Source organism: Lissotriton helveticus, chromosome 4_1 (genome assembly GCF_964261635.1).
Source record: "Lissotriton helveticus chromosome 4_1, aLisHel1.1, whole genome shotgun sequence".
Taxonomy (NCBI): Eukaryota; Metazoa; Chordata; class Amphibia; order Caudata; family Salamandridae; genus Lissotriton; species Lissotriton helveticus.
Window position 1 is genome coordinate 1,280,678,072 of NC_136063.1, and position 12,905 is coordinate 1,280,690,976.

The 12,905-nt window shown below is 45.3% G+C and overlaps 1 protein-coding gene across 1 annotated transcript in view; it reads right to left on the reverse strand.

Moving 5' to 3' along the window:
- SYCP2L (synaptonemal complex protein 2 like) overlaps positions 1-12,905 on the reverse strand; it is a 1,302,345-nt gene that overhangs the window by 1,133,149 nt on the left and 156,291 nt on the right. The window contains exon 5 of the mRNA XM_078685781.1: positions 137-158. Within this exon, the coding sequence (XP_078541907.1) occupies positions 137-158 (22 nt within the window). The remainder of the gene's footprint in view (positions 1-136; positions 159-12,905) is intronic.

The window sequence follows — 12,905 nt, forward strand, 5'->3', positions numbered from 1 at the left end:
ACTATGCACTAATGTGCCCTTTGCTTTTCTTACATTGCTTGTATTTAACAATCAATTTGACATTTTTTCTAGACAAATTCTTATTTGGCCGGTTTACTATGTTTATACAAAAAAATGAAGATAAACAAATACTTACCTTCCTTGCAGCTGCAGAGTGCCTTTAAAGAAAAGAAGAGAAAAATTAGGTTTGCACATATACCATTCTAAATCTGTGTACCCCCTTCTATTTCTCCCCAACAAAACCGTTGCAAATTTTGCACTACCAAATGCAAAATGTGATAGCACAGTCAGATAGTAAATGTTATCCGACCATAGATGCATAATGCTTTTTGGAAGCAATTCCATGTGCTAACAGAAATGATCACTGTGCATTGGTTTAGAACGTGATAAGCTACATTTTAGTCGTATTCTTCGTAAACTGACAATTTATAGAAAATTTCGATAACCACTTTAATAAAAATACAAGAATGATAAACAGTGTTTTAGATGTTTAATAAAGTACCCAAAGGAGTGTACATTCTAAATTGCTGGACTTAACATGTTGTTATTAAATTAAATTCCTTTTCGTGGAGTGCTAACAGCCTAACATAAAATGTTATCTGGTGGACACATGGGCAGAGACAACACCTTGATGAGTAAAGGAACTAATGTTAAAGCAGTGTATTCTTAACTGACACTTTGGAGGTTCCCCATAACTTCTGCTGCAAGCAGTGTCGGCTGCTCCCAGGCAGTAGTAGTGAGGCGGGGTGGGGTAAGGACGTTATAAATAGATAAAACTTTTTAAAAACCACTTACCGGCTGGCCAGCTACCATCTCTCCTCCGATCTCTCCATCATCTTCTGTGCGAACTAGAAGCACCCAGGCTCCCCTAAGCCAATCAAAACATAGCTGTCACCATGACAGCAGTGTAGTGATTGGTCTGAGCACTGTGGTTAGGAGCTCAGACAGGTACTGGTAGCCTGGGCATATTTTCCACCAAGGCTTTGATTTACAGACCGGTAGAGAAAATTGCGCATGGTTGTTTGGCCGGCCCAAGACGGCCGGCCAAACCATCACAAGCACTTAAGTGCCCCAACCACTCCTTCCCCTGCTCTGCGAGGAGCACAGCCCCACAAAACTGCTTCGGCACGGAAAAATGTCATGATAATAACAGTGATATTATCATTTTATTTGTCCTTTTTTGTAGGGCTGAGAAGCAGTGGGCGACAATCCTAAGGCTTAGAGGTGATTCTAATGGTTAAACTTTATGGATTTACTTGTGATCCACTAAAGTTGACTTACGGAAAAGATTTATAGTAAAACCCTTTAAGTCATACCAAACTCACATTATTGACTAGAAACGTATTATTATGTGATATATTACTCCAGATATTCTCTAAAACAATGGCAAAAGTCCACTCACCTAGTGGAGAAAAGCGGCATTCAGCCAGTGAGATGGTAAACGGAGAACAATTTTAAATTGTGAACGGATTTCTGCTCCAGCAAATTTGGTAGCAGAGGAACGGTTTACATTCTGAGAAGAGGAGCTATAAATAATTGCCCAATTTAGAGTAATGATCGAGTTCCAATACCCAGAATCTGAAGACAGACAAGGCGCAATTTTGATGGCGGTTGCCGTATTGAAGGTATGAATACCAATAGGGTTGTGCGTCTTGAATTCTGATTATAGTTGTGCTATATTCGTGAGATATTGGAGTTTGCATTTTGAATGAATTGATGATGCTTACTTGTTTAATGTGACAACATTGAAGAGGTTATCAGACTCCAAAGTAGTCTAAGAACCCAGGATATTGAGAAAAGTGTAGAATACACGTTATGGCTTTCTTGTCTGATAAAGATTCATGTTATAGATCGTGAGGTACTGTTAACTATACAATTGGGATAGGGATTATAGCTAACTGTTGTGAATGTATGAATGTTGATTGGTATTGGCAGTACCCAATTCTACAGATTGGGTGATTTACCCTCTTGTCGAGACATCATTTACTTGTCCGAAAATCTGTGTGTGAAAAAGTCAGAAGGCATAAAAACCTTATTATTCTGAATGGTGAATTGATTTTGTTTTCTTTAGTGGAGCAGCCAAACAGTGTTCATATAAGTTTGTTTAGTTGTAGAATTCTGGGTACGAATGGGCATTGTAAAGAAGGGTGAACCGCTGCACAGAGGAGATGGTACATCTGTATGCCACACTGAGATTGGTTGGTTGGTGTAATGCCATGCTGTTATTAGTAGATTACGACACAGAGTGCAGTACTGTGATAGGTCAATTTTTGTGTAAGTGCCACATTGAGATTAGTTCATGAGTCTTCAAGTATTAAAAGCTGTAACAGGATTGGGGAAAGAGTGGATGTATACGGAAAAGAATCAAAATAATTGAAACTTGAATTACGTAGTTTGTGATTTGTTGAATTAATGCAAAAATGAAGTGTTTTAAAGGATTTAAGAGTCTTGTAAGAGGTGATGTGACAATTCCAGTAAGAGAAAGTGAAGAGGCGCCTCCCAATGGTACACTCACACATTATATAAGAACAAAATGGGCGTTGCATAAATTTTTGTGGCTTTGTCAATGGTGCCAGATCAATGAAAATGAGGGTCCTTTCAGCTTTCCAAAATATGGTACATTTGAACTGAGAATTATTGATAAATTGAGAGAAAAACTGAGATGAAGCCACCACCTAGACCCATACAGTATGAAACATTAAATATTTGAGATGACCCCATATGAGAAAGAAAGAAAAATACTGGAAAAAAAACTAGAAGAGCAGTGAATAATTATGCAGATGTGCTGGTTGGGATGGGGACCATAAGAGGTGGAGGAAATCCATATTCTAAGGAACTAGACTATACCCAGCTATTACTACTGAGAAACCTGAGAAGCAGAAAATGAATAAAAAGCAAAGGAATGAAGAAGATAAAGATGAAAAGAAGCCAGATACAGATAGTGATTCAGGGTATTTAATTTTGAATGCCTTATTAGCCATGGGTCCATGGACTTATGTGGCCCCTTCAATGAATGTTGATAGTGATACAACTGCTAAGTGTTACAGTGGCTACTGTCCGTATTGAACCAAGTGTAATCCATAGTGAGAGACTATTTCCGACATTTCAGATTGATTCTGCACCTGAGGGTTTAACACCACTGTGTTAGCACCATATGTTATTGCTTCGATAGGGACCGTTCCTGTACAAGCACCACAAGTTGCGATTACACATACTGTGGCAAGGCCAGTTGTGAATGTCCCAGTACATATTGTGCCTACTTTAGGAGCTCAAAGAGCTGTAAGAGGTGCGACTGTGACAGGGTCCATCCAGACATCGCAGAATTCACAACTTGTTGTCTAGACACAATTGCAAACCATTCAGTCACTGAGAGAAAGGAGAAGGGTTGTGTTTACGACACCAATGGCACAGAGAGAGACCAATACATTAGGAGATGGAATTTATCCACCATGGTTTGAAGATGCTGCAGCACATAATTGACAGAGTACAGAATGTCAAGCTACCACCGAACCTGAAACGGAGAGACCATTAAATGTTACATAATTAATTGTTGAATTGGAGCAAATTATATGGAGAGGTTTAGATCTTGAGCATTTGAACCAGTATCAGGAGAAGGAACTGATTTACTGGATTATAGACCAATCTCCCTGCTAAATACTGACTATAAGATCATTATGAGTGTGTTGGCAGGGAGATTGGTCAAGCTAGTACTGCAGCTGATCAACACAGATCAAAAGGGCTTCATCCCAGGGAGGTATATTCAGGAGCCGTAATTACGCATGATAAATTAACTGATTTGGCCTGAAAATATGAAGTAGATCTTTCTATAAGTTGTCTATTGCAGAAAAGGGTCAGGGTAAAATTGGATGATAAAACTATTGAGACAATGCATTCTTCGGAAATGCAATTACACATAACTGAATTTGTAAAATACATTCAGGAATGGAGTGATTTTGCAAAAAGTAGAGCGCAAATGGGCAATGAGGCATGCAAAGAAAAAAACAATCAGAAGCAGGGATAGACTGGTTTAGTATTTATAAAAAAATAAAAATAAATTCACGGTCATGTCCAGGGGATTTAGTCCACAGGGCTCATGCTCAGAGAGGAAGGGGGGGTTCCCCCAGGGGAGCGTGGGGGCGGAGGGGTCACTAGGCCTTGGAGGGAGAGGGGTGGAGGGAGCACTGGGGAAAAAAAAAAATCAAAAAAATATCCTCAATCTCAACATTATCTTAAAATTTAAGCCATCCTTAAAACGTCTGAGTAAAGTTTTACCATCAGGTGGACGCAGCAGCCCTAATAAGGGAAATAAAGTTTACCTCATGGAATATCAATGGGTTGAGATATCCACGTAGACAAAGACTGGTCCTGAAATACCTCGAACAATTGCCTGCCTAAGTCTGTCTCCTACAGGAGACACACCGGAGCCATTTAGAATGTAGGGTCATCTTTGGTAAATACCACTGGGTTGAGCATTTCTGTTCCTCCAAACAGGCAGCGCACAATAAAGGGGTGGCTATTTTATTTAAATCAGGAGCTAGAGGTACTATTAAATCAGTTTTAACGGATCAGACAGGGAGATGGATCACAGCGAAGCTGGAGATTGGAGGGATTGAGTTAACTGTAGCTTCATTCTATGGCCCTAATGTAGACGATCATGCGCATATTTGTAAAATACAATCGAAACTAATAGAAACTACTACTACTATAATAATCAGAGGTGATTTTAACATCCTTCTCAACCCTCAGACCAAAAGGTAAAGGCCCAGTGGACATTCCATAACATGCAAAATTTTGACTACAGTGAAAAGGCAGGTTGCAGCATAAAGAACTGCCTGTATTAACTGAGGGTGAGATAAAACTGTATATAAATAACATCAAGAAGAGCAAGGCTGCGGGGACTGATGCTCTCCCTGGGGAGGTTTATAAACTCCTCCAGGAGGAGCTAGTTCCAAGGCTGCGTAAATTATTTACCTATACCTACAGTCTAGAAGGTAAAGTCCCCAAGTCGTGGAAGGACGCCACGATCGTTCTCATTTTGAAGCCAGGGAAAGATCCCCTTAAACCCGATTCGTATAGACCAATCTCCCTGCTAAATGCGGACTATAACATCTTTATGAGTGTTTTGTCAGGGAGATTGGTCAAGCTAGTACCGCAGCTGATCAACACAGATCAAAAGAGTTTCATCCCAGGGAGGTATATTCAGGAGCAGACGCTCCAACGAATTGGCAGCATAGACCTGGCTGAGGCCCGGTCGGAACCCTTGGCTGTGGCGGCATTCGATGCAACCAAGGCTTTTATTATTATTATTATTATTTATAAATTTATAAAGCGCCTGGTGACCCGGAGGCATCCCCGCGCTATAAAGTTACAACATCCAAGAGGAGGAGGGGACCGGATGACTATTTAGGGAATAGGAAAGTCTTTAGTTTTTTTCGGAATAGGGCGTGGGAGGGTTCTAGGCGCAGGTGGCGAGGCAGTGCGTTCCACCCTGAAGAGGCTTTGACCGAGAAGCGGCGGCCGCCGGTACGAGCCTTCTTAAATTTAGGGACGATGGCCAGATGCTCATCGTCCGAGCGCAAAGACCTTGAGGCTTTGTAAGGGGCGACAAGGTCTTTCAGGGCGGCCGGGCCGGCACCATTAATGAGTTTATGACTGGTGCACATTGCTTTAAACTCAATTCGCTGGCGGACAGGGAGCCAGTGAAGGGCCTTGAGGGCCGGTTTGGCAGAGGCTCTAGGGGGGAGATCCATTATGAGCCTAGCCGCAGCGTTTTGTGCCCGTTGGAGTTTGGCGAGGGTGAACTCCGGTGCACCAAGGTAGACGGCATTGCTATAATCAAGTCTGGCTAGGATGAGCCCTTGAACCAGCAGCTTCCTGGAGAGCGGGGGGAGGAGGGGGAGGATCTTGCGGGTAGACCGCAAGAGGCCAAAGCATGTTCCAGAGGTCTTGGTCGCCTGGGTCTTCATGGTGAGGCTTGGTTCAAGCCAGACGCCTAGCGTTTTGACTTGGGTCTTAGGAGTGGGAATCTCGCCAAAGGTGTCTGGCCACACCGCGGCGGGGATTGAGGACCATTTGTTACCCAGGAGCATAATTTCGGTTTTGGCACCGTTCAATTTAAGGGAGGATTCGCACATCCAGGAATAGATGTCCTGGAGACAGTTCCTCAGGCTGTCTGGATGTTTGTCTAGCTGGGAGAGGGAGACGACAAGTTGGGTGTCATCAGCATAGTTGACAACCTTGATCCCATAGGGGGTCACAACATCTTCCAGAGGGGCCATGTAAACATTAAACAGGGTGGGACTAAGCGAGGACCCCTGCGGGACTCCGCATGTGAGTGGACGGGGGTCTGAGCGAGAGTTGCCGTCCCACACCTGAAAAGAACGGCCTGAAAGGAAGGAGTTAATCCAGGCGTGTGCTGAGCCCACAATTCCTGCTCTGGCCAGGCGATGTAGAAGGACACGGTGATCCACCGTATCAAAGGCGGCACTGAGGTCCAGGAGGATCACCGCCACTGATCCTCCTGAATCAAGAATGCGCCTTGATTCCTCAATGACGGAGAGGAGGGCTGTGTCCGTGCCCTGACCGGGCCGAAAGCCGGTTTGAGAGGGGCGCAGGATTTTGTTAGTCTCAAGGAATTGAGAAAGTTGGGAATTAACTAGTTTCTCTGCCATCTTGCTGATGCAGGGAAGGAGTGATATAGGTCTATAATTAGACATATCGTCAGGATTCAGGTGGGGTTTTTTTAACAGGGCTTTGACAACCGCGTTTTTCCAGCTGGGCGGCACTGTGCCTTGTCGCAAGGAGATGTTAATAAGATCCCTAATGGTGGTGACTATGCTGGGAGCGGCAGTTTTTAATATTCTAGCCGGGGCCGGGTCAAGAGGAGAGCCGCTTTTCATTTTGGCTAACGTGGAGGTGACCTCAATGAGAGAGGTTGCTCTGAAGGAGGACAGCCGCGGGCTGTTCGTGCAGACCTCAGTATCAGTGGGATTGAGGGGGGTAGTCATGGGAAGAGAGTCCAGTATACGCGAGATTTTAGAGTCGAAGAACGAGGCAAGGTCATTACTTCTGTCTGGAGGGGCATGGGGGGCGGTGGGGGCCATCGGAATGTTGAGGAGTTCTTTGACAATCAAGTATGCTTCTTTTGAGGAATTGGTGGCGTTTTGTATTCTGTTGTCATAGAATCCTGCTTTGGCAAGTTTGAGAGCTGACTTATAGCGTCTTACTGCGCTATTGTAGAGGTCTTTGTTACTATGTTGCCAGTTCTTTCTCCATTGCCTCTCGGCCTTTTTACACTCTTTGCGTAGGACCCTGAGGTCATCGTTATACCAGGGGGCTTGGCCCTTAATCCTGTTTTTGATCTCCCGATTTTTTATGGGGATGAGTTTGTCAAGGGTGGACGATATCCAGTCTCTGACTTGGGAGTCGGCGGTGGCGGGGTCTTCAGAGAGGCAGGGAGTTGAAGCGTCCAGGGCTGTGGACCAGTCCTCCACAGAGAGTCTGGCCCACGCTCTATCTCTGGTAAAGGTGGGGGGATTTTGAGGCCTTTTAAAGGCTCCAGGGAGATGGGTCGTGACCAAAAAGTGGTCCGTCCACGGGAGGGGTTGGGACTTGATGTAAAGGAGGGAGGGGATGTTGGAGAACACCGGGTCGAGAAGGTGCCCTTTCGTGTGTGTGGGATCAGAGTTGGCGAGAGACAGACCCAAGGCCGCTAAGTCGTCGATAAGGTCGGTTGCCCCAGTGTCAAGGGGATCCTCAAAATGGATGTTTAGGTCACCAGTTATGATGAAGTTGGGTGTCAGGTGAGCTGCGGAGGTGACGGTTTCCAGCAGGGCGGCTATGAAGGGGGCCGAGTACCCGGGCGGCCGATACACCAGGAGGCCTGACAGGGAGTTGGTTGAGGACAGCTGAATCGTAAAGAGACAGCTCTCTGAGTCTTGGATCGCGCAGTCTTTAGTTCGACAGGTAAAGTGGTCCCTGTAGATAATGGCCAGTCCACCTCCTCTACCTAAGGGGCGAGGTTGGGACATGATGATGAAACCCGGGGGGAGGGCCATGACAATGTCGGCGTTGGAGTGCTCTGTAATCCAGGTTTCTGTGAGTAATAGTATGTCCAAATTAAGGTCGACGATCAGATGGTTGATATGCAGGGCGTGTTTAGGGAGTGATCTGCAGTTAAGAGTCGCAATTTTAAGGGCAGGGGGGGGGACCTGTGGTTTCGGGAGGGAGAGATTGCCTGGTTTACATTTGTCACAGCATGGAAAGGGGACAATAGGGTCAAGTAGTACCAGACAGGCGCTGTTTTTAGAGGGTCTAAGGCTGAGAAGCTCTCTACGAGAGTAGCTTACCTTGGAAACGGCTGGAACAGGCGTAGAGTCTGGCCCGAGGCCCGGTCGTGCGCGGACGGGCGCAGACGGGCTTGCCTTAGGCGCGCCTTCGGCGCGCAAACGGCGCTCCCGCTGCGCTCGTCCGCTGCGCTGGTGAGGGCGGCACATTTATGCTAGATGTAGTGGGCGTGGCCTCGCAGGGGGCGTGGCTCCGCCTTTGGCGCGCTCTCGTGATGTCGTTCCCAGAGGGCGGGGGGCTGGATTAGCGCGTAACAGCAGCGCTTCCCCAGGTGAGCAAGAGCGTATTTAGTGCTTTAAAAATAGGCGAGTGCAACAAGTTATTTGTGACAGTTTTTTTAAAATCAAAACAGTGACAATAGCCTCCGGCTTCCGCCTCAGAGGGATCCAAGTAAATGGGGTTGATGCGCTAGTCGAGCGTTTTTATGACGTCGGTCGGTGGGCGTGGCCTCGCAGGGGGCGTGGCTCCGCCTTTGGCGCGCTCTCGTGATGTCGTTCCCAGAGGGCGGGGGGCTGGATTAGCGCATAACAGCAGCGCTTCCCCAGGTGTGCAAGAGCGTATTTAGTGCTTTAAAAATAGGCGAGTGCAACAAGTTATTTGTGACAGTTTTTTTAAAATCAAAACAGTGACAATAGCCTCCGGCTTCCGCCTCAGAGGGATCCAAGTAAATGGGGTTGATGCGCTAGTCGAGCGTTTTTATGACGTCGGTCGGTGGGCGTGGCCTCGCAGGGGGCGTGGCTCCGCCTTTGGCGCGCTCTCGTGATGTCGTTCCCAGAGGGCGGGGGGCTGGATTAGCGCGTAACAGCAGCGCTTCCCCAGGTGAGCAAGAGCGTATTTAGTGCTTTAAAAATAGGCGAGTGCAACAAGTTATTTGTGACAGTTTTTTTAAAATCAAAACAGTGACAATAGCCTCCGGCTTCCGCCTCAGAGGGATCCAAGTAAATGGGGTTGATGCGCTAGTCGAGCGTTTTTATGACGTCGGTCGGTGGGCGTGGCCTCGCAGGGGGCGTGGCTCCGCCTTTGGCGCGCTCTCGTGATGTCGTTCCCAGAGGGCGGGGGGCTGGATTAGCGCGTAACAGCAGCGCTTCCCCAGGTGAGCAAGAGCGTATTTAGTGCTTTAAAAATAGGCGAGTGCAACAAGTTATTTGTGACAGTTTTTTTAAAATCAAAACAGTGACAATAGCCTCCGGCTTCCGCCTCAGAGGGATCCAAGTAAATGGGGTTGATGCGCTAGTCGAGCGTTTTTATGACGTCGGTCGGTGGGCGTGGCCTCGCAGGGGGCGTGGCTCCGCCTTTGGCGCGCTCTCGTGATGTCGTTCCCAGAGGGCGGGGGGCTGGATTAGCGCATAACAGCAGCGCTTCCCCAGGTGTGCAAGAGCGTATTTAGTGCTTTAAAAATAGGCGAGTGCAACAAGTTATTTGTGACAGTTTTTTTAAAATCAAAACAGTGACAATAGCCTCCGGCTTCCGCCTCAGAGGGATCCAAGTAAAATCCCTCTGACAGGGTTTGTTGGGTCTTCCTCTTGGAAGTTTTAAAGATAATGGGATTTGGACCAATTTTTATACAGACCTTGATCAGTTGTTATCAGGGTGCCTCTGTAGTAATCAAGTTAAATAGTATGTAAACAGCAAGTTTTGGCATATCTAGGGGAACAAGGCAGGCTTTCCCATCTTGCCCTTGCCGTTTGGTCTATCAATAGAGACTCTTGCTCAAGCATTAAGATTAGCAGAATCAATCACCCCCTTTAGCGTTTATCAATATAGTAGCAAGTTAGCCCTATATGCGGACGACTTGCTGCTATACACTAATAACCCAGTAGAGGTATTACCCAGAGTGGAAGCCCTCTTAGAGGAATTTGGTTCATATTCTGGATACCTAGCTAACTCCTCCAAGACAAAGGTGATGTGCTGGAACATCAATAACTGGGTCAGCAGATTGAGTAAGGAATTTAGATACCTGGGGGTTATTTTAGTTAAAGACCTAGACAATATACCTCGGATTAATTTAAAGAAGGTGTCTAAGTAGGTAGATCATCTTTTTACAAGATGGAAAAACTTACCCCAACTATCTATGGTAGGGTTAACCTAGTAAAGATGGTCATTTTACCAAAGGTGACATACTTGTTTAGTACCATCCCCCTTGATTTTCCCAGCAAGGATATCTGCAAAATTCAAGGCAAAATTGGTAGTTTCATCTGGTCCAATAAGAGCAATAGACTCTCCTGGAAGAAGTTAAGACGTAAGCTCCTGAAGGGAGGTCTTGCTCTCCCGGACTTAGCGTGGAACTCTTTTGCTTTTCAGTTTAAAAATATCAGGATGTTGCTTACTATAACCGAGGAAACTAATTGGGGGAAAATATTGAGAGAAATGGCCACACTTGAGGGCGGGGAGAAGGTTTTTTTATACAAGTTTGGGGCACCAAGGTTTTTTTTTTTTTTTTAAAAGGTTTGCCTGAAAGTCTTAAAAGCAGCACTTAAACTGTGGTATAAGGTTAGATGTAGATGGGGGATTGGTTACTATTCTGAATTTTCTCCCATCTGGGATTCTCCCGGGCTACCTGCCTACCTAGAGGATAGTCTGGGGTTGCCTATTAAAAGGGCTGGCATCGTGATTGGGTCGGATATTGTATCCTCAGATGGAGTCCTCCCATGGGAAGTATTAAGATCGAAAATAGGAATCTCTTTTTCTAAATTTAAATATCTACAATTGGCCTCCTGGTATACAGCAGAAAAAGAGTCTATTGGTGGCGATTGGGAAATTGAGCTTCTTCTTCAGAATTCTAACCCTAAAAAAAAGTAGATCGCGTATTGGTATAAGAAACTTCTGCATGCCGACGACGCAGATCTTCCTCCACAGCATTTTCCTTGGAAGCAGTCAGCCTTGGACTCTATTGCTCCAGATCTGTATGATTTATCACTTCAGACCGTATATAAGTTTGTTAAACCAGCATCCTTAAAAAAGAATAATGTTTAGGTCATTAATAGATTATACTATACCCCCGTGAAAATAGCTACATTTGCACCTCTAGTCTCCTCTAAATGTCCAAGATGTGACTTTTCTGCTGCTGATGATGTGCATATATTTTTTGAGTGCTCTAAGTTAAGCGGGTTTTAGCAGAATGTGGAGTGTGACCTTGGCGCCATTATTAAAGTGAAGATCAATTTGAATCTTTCTATAGTAATTTTTGGTATGGATTTTGAACTGATGAACTTGCTGCGGGCAACTCAAAGAGGCTTGTTATTACATCTAATTCTCATTGCACGAAGGGAGATATGTAAATTTTGGAAAGATCCACGGCCCCCACTTTTTGACAACTGGTTGAAAGCTTCATTTGGTTTGGCTTGTTTGGACCAGGGGCATTTAAATGATAATAATTTTAATATCTGGTCACAGTTTTTATCATGGGGCAGAGAGAGGAGACTGGTTGAATGCCCCTCGGTCCTATGATTACACCAAGCTTTATATGAAGAAGCCGGCCTGGTTAGGCCTAAAGCCAATGCAGTTGCAGAAGTCTGGGGTGCCCAGGTCAGACGTATGGTTTCTTGCTAGATTTGCAGATTTGCTCCACAAGCCCAGATGGCCCCACAAAATATGTGCAACCTTAGACTTCAGAACCAGAATCCGCACCCATGGTAGACGAGAATGGACCATTTGTAGAAGGAGAAGTTAATGGACATCAAGAGTCATTTTTGACAGACACCGGTGTGCAACACGATCCACTGTGAGAAACGCCAAGTCCAGGACCTACCCCTCTCATGGAAGATCCAAGTTGTAGGAATTTCAAACAAACCGATCAAAAACCCAGTTTCAGAAAAGGTCCCCGTAAAAAATATTTATGTTTGAAGAAAAACATTGGTTTGTTGTCTGTGATTAGAGTCCTGTAAACCTGTTAGGGACAGATTTATTGTGCAGGTTAAATTGCACAATTTAGTGTATACCTGATGGTGTTGAATTTCAAACACAGGATGAGGATATCGAATTTATTATTACCCGACAAGACACAGCTGAGGGTTGTACCCATTGAGAACAATTGCCTCCATATTTAAAAGAAACAGTGAACCCAGAAGTATGGGACTTCACATTGGACTGACTAAAGGTGTAAAACCTGTCAGTCACAGTAAAGCCGAATGCTGTGTATCTGATAACAACAGCAAACACTATGACTTCAGAAAGGATTGCAAGAATAACACTCATGATTGAAGACATGTTGAGGAAAGGGATATTAAAATAAAGTGTTGGAAATCCTTGCAACTCTCCGATCATGGGTTTGCAGAAGCCCAATGGCAAATATCGGATTGTGCAGGACCTTTGAAAGATTTACAGTATTGTGGTCACATGGCACTTAATCAAGCCACCCTACTTTTTCAGATTCTGTGCACTGACCCCAGTGACACTGTGGAGGGTGACCCTGCTGCCCCACTCACGCTGCTGGTGCTGCAATAGTGACCTTTGAGACCTGGTTCATTAAGCCTGTGACTCTCTCACAGTCCGACCCTTCTATGAGGCAGTTGGCACTATCCTGAACAAGACCCTACTAGTCACGGTACCACTGCCCCGTC